Source organism: Fukomys damarensis, unplaced genomic scaffold (assembly GCF_012274545.1).
Source record: "Fukomys damarensis isolate Sample0158 unplaced genomic scaffold, DMR_v1.0_HiC HiC_scaffold_26, whole genome shotgun sequence".
Classification (NCBI taxonomy): Eukaryota; Metazoa; Chordata; class Mammalia; order Rodentia; family Bathyergidae; genus Fukomys; species Fukomys damarensis.
Genome location: NW_022900938.1, coordinates 25,571,292 through 25,578,769, shown reverse-complemented (window position 1 = coordinate 25,578,769; position 7,478 = coordinate 25,571,292). Strand labels below are relative to the sequence as shown.

General features: G+C 40.2%; 1 protein-coding gene across 2 annotated transcripts in view; it reads right to left on the bottom strand.

The window, feature by feature from the left end:
- Nucleotides 1-5,815: 5,815 nt before the first annotated feature.
- Fastkd1 (FAST kinase domains 1) overlaps nt 5,816-7,478 on the bottom strand; it is a 30,466-nt gene continuing 28,803 nt past the window's right edge. For both annotated transcript variants that reach the window (XM_019204980.2, XM_033756268.1), the window contains 2 exons: nt 6,773-6,887; nt 5,816-6,088 (listed from right to left, as the gene is read on the bottom strand). In XM_019204980.2, coding sequence (XP_019060525.1) covers nt 5,993-6,088; nt 6,773-6,887 — 211 coding nt within the window. In that variant the 3' untranslated portion in view covers nt 5,816-5,992. The remainder of the gene's footprint in view (nt 6,089-6,772; nt 6,888-7,478) is intronic.

Genomic DNA, 7,478 nt, shown 5'->3' with positions numbered 1-7,478 from the left:
CAGGCCACTGAACCGCTGAGCTAAATCCCCAGCCCTGTGTTTTAGTATTTAGATCTTTGATCTATTTCAATTTTAGTTTAATGTGTGGTAAGAGATATGGACCTACTTTTAATCATTGGAATGCAGAAAGCCAGATTTTTCAGTGGTTGGGCACATGTGCGTGTGTATTTGTGCTGGTGATTGAACTCAGGACCTTGTGCTTGAGAGGCAGGCAGCGGAACCACTGAGCTAAATCCCTGGTCACTTCAGCGTTATTTATTAAGAAAGCCATCTTTCTTCCAGTGAAGGTGTTTGGCCCATTTGTCAAAGATGAGGTAGCTGAGTGCATTTGGAATTGTTTCTGCATCTTTTTTTTTTTTCTCATTGAATTTATTGGTACATTTTAGGTATACAGTACAGTTACATTCATCATTGGGATCTTGTACCTTTTACATAACAGGTCTTGGTTCTCATTTTTTCCCCTTACCCGTGCCCTCCCTTCCCTATTTACAAATACTTTTATTTCCATTTTTTCATTTTCTCATGTTTTTTTTTTCCATTATTACCTATATTGGTTCTTCCTACCCAAGGACAAGAGATATCTTTCCATTTTCTGATATCCTCTTTATCTTCTTTTTCAAAGTACTGTAGTTTCTCAATGTAAAAGTCTTTTTTACTTCCTTTGTTGGATTACTCCTCCCCCCTTTTTTTTCGGTCGCTACTGTGAAAGGTATGGTTTCTCTACTTTCAGTGAGTTTGTTACTTGTGTACAGGAATGCCATTGATTTTTTACTGTTGACTTTGTTTAGCTACAATACTGAATGTGGTTAAAATTTATCAGTCTTGATGGACTTCTTGGGATCTTTGATGTAGAGTATGATGTCACCCACAAAAAGAGATAATTTCTTCCTTTCTCATCCTTGTTCCTTTTCTTTCTCTTGTCAAATTGCTCTGGCTAATATTTCCAGAACTAAATTGAATAAGTGGTGTTAGTGGACATCCTTGTCTCATTTCTGACTTTAGAGTGAAAGCTTTCAGTATTGACCATTAAGCTTTTACCATTTAGCATGATATTGGCTATTGGTGTGTCCTAAATGACTTTTTATCAGATTGAGATCAAGACCATCTATTCCAATATTCTGTAGGGTTTTTATCATGAATGGGTGCTGCATTTTGCCAAATGCTTTTTCTGTATATTTTGAGATGATTGTCTTTTGTCCTTGGCTCTGCTGACATGATGTACTGCATTTATTGATTTGCATATGGTGAACCATCACTGCATCCCTGGGATGAATCCTACTTGGCCATGGTGTATAATCATCTTGATGATTTGGTGCATTGTTGCCAGTATCTTATTGAGGATTTTTGCATCTACGTTCATTAGGGAGATTGGCCTGTAATTCTCTTTTTTGGTTGGATTCTTCTCTGGTTTTGGTATTAGGATAATGCATGCTTCTAAGAATGAGTTTGGGTGTATTGCTTTCCATTCAATTTTATGAGTTAGAGAAGTGACATTAGATCGTCTCTAAATTTCTTGAATTCAGCATTGAATCCATTAAGACCTGGGCTTTTATTTGTTGGCAGGTTTTTAATTACAGCTCCAATTTCATAGGCTGATATTGGGTTATTTAGAATTTTTATATCTTCTTGATTTAGCTTTGGTAATACATACACATCTAGGAATCTATTTCTTCTGTGTTTTCCATTTTATTAGAATACAAGTTCTTGAAGTAGGTATCGATATTCTTCTGGGTTTCTGCAGGGTGTTTTGGTTTCATCCTTTTCATTCCTTAATTGCATGGATTTCAGTCCTTTCTTTCAGTGAGATTAGCTAAGGGTTTATCAATTTTATTTAGCCTTTCATAGAACTCTTTCATTCTTTTTATTGCAATAATTTCTGCTCTATTTGTTTAACCTTTTCAGATTTTTTTTGTTACCCCCCAACCCCTCTGCTCTGGTCTTTTTTTGTTTGTTTTTGAGACAGGGTCTCACTATGTAGTTGAGACTGACCTGGAACTCACTATGTAGCCCAGGCTGGTCTCGAACTCACAGTGATCTGCCTCAGCATCCCCATGCTGGGATTACAGGCATGCACCACTACACCCAGCTTCTGCTCTGGTCTTATAATTTCCCCTTTCCTACAAGCTTTGGTCTTGCTCATTGTGTGTGTGTGTGTGTGTGTGTGTGTGTGTGTGTGTGTGTGTGTGATGGTTGTTTTTAGAAGCTTGAGGTTCAACTTTAGGTGATTTGGCTTGTTTCTCTGACATGATAATTCACTGCTATAAATTTCCCTCATAGGACTGCTTTCATTGTATCCTAGAAGTGCTGTTTTTTTGTTTGCTTGCTTGTTTTTGGTTTTTTGAGGCAGGGTCTCACTATGTAGTTGAGACTGACCTAGAACTCACTATGTAGCCTAGGCTGGTCTCGAACTCACAGCAATCCTCCTGCCTCAGCCTCCCAAGTGCTAGGAATAGAGGTGTGCACTACCACACCCAGCTAGTGCTAGTATGTTGTACTGGCATTATTGTTTAACTGGAGAAACTGTCTAATTTCTTCTTTAATTTAATCTGTGACCTGCTGACTTTTCAGGAGGGGGTTATTTAATTTCCATGTGTTTATGCTTTTTTATGGTTTCTTTTGCTAGATTTGATTTCCAATTTCATTGCACTATGGTCTGATAATATGTATGTGATAATTTCAATTGCTTTGCATTTACTTAAGCATATTCTCTGAACTAGAGCTGGGATTTAGCTCAGTGGCACCACACCTGCCTCACAAGTGCAAGCCCTGAGTTTGATTCCCAGTACCACAAATACAATAAATAAAAATTTAAATTAAAAAGTAAAGAAAAAAAGAAAAAAAAAGTCCACTTCAGGCCTATCTCTGCTATCACTGATAGAGGGGGCAGACAGAGCCCAGATCTATATCGACTGATCGCAGTAACCCAGTAGAACTGTGGTGGGAGGTAATCTCAGCAAACCTGGGCCTTAGTTCTACTGATATTCAGGGGGTTGCTTCTGGTTTCTAGCTGTAAGGCTGAGACCCAACTTGTTCACTTGGCAACACTCTAGGAATCTCCTGGGAGCTTGAACTTGGTTCCTTGACATCCTGCCAGCTTGAACTTAGCTGCACCACTCTGACACTGAGAGCCACTACATGGAGCCACCCATAGCCACTCTGAGTTTTGAGCTCGGCCCCTCTCCATGATGGCTACCAGCTCATCACCCTCTCCTAGGGGTTGTCTCAACCCAAATAACTCACCAGTCCAGTGGTCACTGTTCCATTGCACTGGTGCATTTCTCTATGGAGGCCTTTGTGGTCACCTGTAGTCACTGTACATCTGAAGGTTCAAGATACCCCTCCCACATCATGAGCCAGGGCTCAGAGAGAAAGTGCTGCTTGGCACCTTCCTCTTCTGAGTTGTGGTCCCTCTTGTTACTCTTCCTGTGGGCTCCACAATTCTTGTTTCAGATCCTTGCTGGGTCCCAGGAACCCACTTCCCTCCTCCTCCTCTTCCTCATGCTACTATATTCCAGGGTCTGGATTCCAAATCTCAGACAGGCTATTTCTCTATAGGTCACCATTCCACCATCTTTCCAGAAGTAAATGTATCATTCTCAAAGGACTGGGATTGTGTAATACAGTCGATCCTTAATAACTATGGTATTGTAAATAAGTTACAAAACAGACAGAAAATCATTATTCCCTTAGCACACATAAGATCTACCCAGATCTAGAACAGTTGAAAGGCCAGGGATTTAGCTCAGTGGCACAGCACCTGCCTGGCAAGAGCGAGGTCCCAAGTTTGATCCCTGATACCAACAAAACAAAAAGAACAGCCCACTCAAGCTACCATCCCATTTCTTTGCTTCCATGTAGGAAACTCATGTCTCTTTCCATTTGCTTTTCAGTGAAGCTGTTACACCCACCACTCTACCAAAACTACTTTTCAGGACAACTGATAATTTTTATATACTAAAACTTAAGTTTCACACTGTTCAGGGTCAAATCCTGGGCCTGTTTTGTTTACAATGTGGGTAAAATATATAATGAACCGATAAATTTACAAGCAGAGTAGTTCAGTTTTTATTGACCCAGTACTAACAAGGGTATATGGATGGCATCATTAACCTTGGTCAATAATCTGTAGTCTTAAGTCTTTTTTTTTTCCTCTTCCTTTTTCATTCTTTTCTCCTCCCTTCTTCTTCCTTTCACATTAATTTTAATGGGTATCTCCAGTTCTCACATTGCCCAACCCACCAACAAACCTAAAAGAAATGCTCACATTCTGCTCCTTGAAATGCTTCATCCTTGGCTCCTAGGTAACACCCCCTACTCTGCTTCTCCTCCTACCTCACTGGGCAGTCCTGCTTGGTCTCTTTTGCTGCTTCCTTTTCCTGGCCTCTTAATGCTGGAGCTCAGCCTTCAGATCTCTTCTAATCATATCTTAGGAATATCATCCGGTCTCATGGCACTAAATACCAATGACAACTTCCAAATTTATTTAATTTGGGGAGGGTCTTTTTTTTTTTTTTTTTTTTTGAGACACGGTGTCATTATGTAGTTCAGGCTGGCCTTAAATTCACTATGTAGCCCAAACTGGCATTGAACTCATGGCACTCCTCCTGCCTCAGCCTCCCAAATACTGGAATTACAAGTGTGCCACCATGACCAGCTCAACTTTCAAATTTATATCTGGAGCTTGGACCTCTCTTCTGTCTCCAAATTCATTTATCAAATTGATATCTCCAATTAAATATTTAAGAAACATCTCAAACTCAACACAAATCAAACACATTCATGACCTGCCCCAACACTAACCTCCATTTTGAATAAACTTTCCCATCTCAGTGATTGGCAATGATGCCTTTTTCAGTGCTAAGGACAAAAACTCAGGATTATCCTTTATTCTTGTTTCTCTTGGACCTCATTCTATCAGTGAGTGAATTCTGTTGCCTTTCCTTTCCAAACACATTTAAAAATTTTGAATGCTTACCTACACTGCTACTACTCTCTCCAACTGCCATCCATTTCTTGTCTGTATTCGTGAAATGTTCTTTAAATGGCCACCATCTTTTTCTTCCTGCTTTCACATTTGCTACCTACAGATTCTCACCTTGGCGGGACAGCCAGAGTGATGCAGATATGAGGTACAAGGTGAGTTCTTTTTCTTAGTTTGGTTTTTTAAGTTTTTTGAGACAGGGTCTTGCCATGTGGTCCAGGTTGGCCTCAAACTCACAGCAGTCCTCATGCCTCTGCCTCCCAAGTGCTAGGATTGCAGGTGTGTGCTACCATGCCAACCAAAATTATGAGTTATTATTCTTTGCTTCAAGTAAGTGCTCCAATGGCTTCTCATGTCCCTCAGAATAGCCATAACTCTGTTATTTCTTTTTCCTTTTCTTTTTGTGAGACAGAGTCTCAGTGTGTAGTCCAGGCTGGCCTTGAACTCACTATGTGCTCTAGGCTGGCCTGCCTGGTACGTGCAGCCATCCTCCTCCCGAGTGCTGGGATCACAGGTGTGCACCACATCTGGCTGTACCTTTTCTTGTTCTCTCACTGTGCCTCCCATTTGTTCTTTTTTATTTTTCTTTTTTTAGACAGAGATTTGCTGTGCAGTCCAGGCTGGTCTTGGACTCACAATATAGCCCAGGCTAACCTTGAACTCATGGCAATCCACATGCCTCAGCCTCCCAAGTGCTGGGATCATAGGCATGCACTACACTCGGTAACTGCTTTTTCTGCCCCTCACAATACATCCCTTATTATTCTCAAACATATCAGGCAGCTTTCCCCTTCAGGATGGTTATGCTTATTGTTTTTGTTTTGTTTTGTTTTGTTTTTAAGAGTAGGAAAATTTATTGGGGAATAGGAATAGGGAATAAGAATGGGGAATAGGGATAGCTCCTGAGAGACAGGAGGGGTCCTGAATGGTGCCCCACAACTGTTTTTAATTGAGTCAGGACCATACAAATGTGGTGCACTGTAAGAACTCACTAAAAAAAAAAAAAAACAATCATGATTTCCTTTCTCCAAATATACGTTGTCTCAGGTAGTCCAGACGAGCATCGTTGGTTGACAGTGCCATAGAGTTCCACTCAAAGTAAGGAATCTGTAGGTAAACAAGGTAGCTGCGGTGAAAGTGTCAAAGCAGTGACCAAAAACATCAGGGAAGACTCAGCAATAGGACTGAGTGAAGCTGTGGGAGCTGGTGAAATTCGTTTACACAAGCATGGCCTGGGTCCTGCCGGGAAGCTGAGTGACTCTTCCTCGCACTGCCCAAGAGACTTTTCCTAATCCGAACTCTTCTCTCCCCCGGTTCCTACAGTAGCGCCACAGACGCCTGCGTGTGTGTACATTCACATTATTAGCTGTTTCCTCCTACCTCTGTACCTCTCCACAGTACCTCACTTCATATGCAAATCTGCAGATCCTCTAAAGACAATAAAAGTAATTTTTACATCTTATTCTACTAAAAACATGCTCTGTGTCAGAGAAAGCCTCATATATCTTTTTTAGTATAAAAAAGTAATTCTGGAATGTTCATGTTAAAAGGAAATGCCTTTATAGCCAATGTCTCTGTGCCATTTATTTATTTATTAATTTATTTAATTTTTTGAGGCAAGGTCTTGTTATATAGTTAAGGCTGGGCTTGAAATCACTATGGAACACAAACTGGCCTTCAACTATCAGTGATCCTCCTGCCTTATCTTTCAGAGTGCTGGGATTATAAGCATGCACAACCACACCTGGCCTCTGTGCTGTTTAGAGGCTGAATTACATAAGTCTTTCTTACCTGGATTACACGGTAGCCCAAAATTTCTAAATGTCGTGTTTTCATAGCAGATTTCCCTTTTAAGTGAGGAATATTTCTACAAAAAGCTTTTAAGTCCAAAAATTCGAATGCAATCCTACATAAGAAAAAAAAAATACTATATTTCCAAAATTAAGGTGAGAAATTGAATAATTATAAGCCTTTCTGGAACATGAATGTATAAGCTAATGAAAACCAAACGAATATAAATAAGTATACCATGCTCTTTCTCTTAAGAAATTGTAACTGATAACAATTAAATCTATTTGTTTAAACTAAATTATAGTAAAATAGCTCCCTGCTTTCATCCATTTGTTTCTTTGTCCAGTGTATACTTATTTTTTCCAGTTTATACTTGTTATATGCCCAGTATCCAGAAGGAGCTCACACATGAAGATAAAGCAATGTGGCTTAGTCTAACAGAGCACACAGGAGGAAACTCAGCAGAGGAAGTGGCTAAGTGCTCTGAGGACAGCAGAAGGGCATGGAAATACCAAAGGAGAAAACACCATTCACTCCAGCCAATGCACCCAGGTCAGCACCTTGGATAGAGACTGCCGGGCTTTGGTCAGGTAAAGTCGGACTATAATATGAATGCACAAGGAAGGCAAAGGTTCATGGGGAAACTTCGTGAATTACATGAGAAGCAGATGCTACAATTGGTACTTTTTTTTCCTGGTACCAGGGA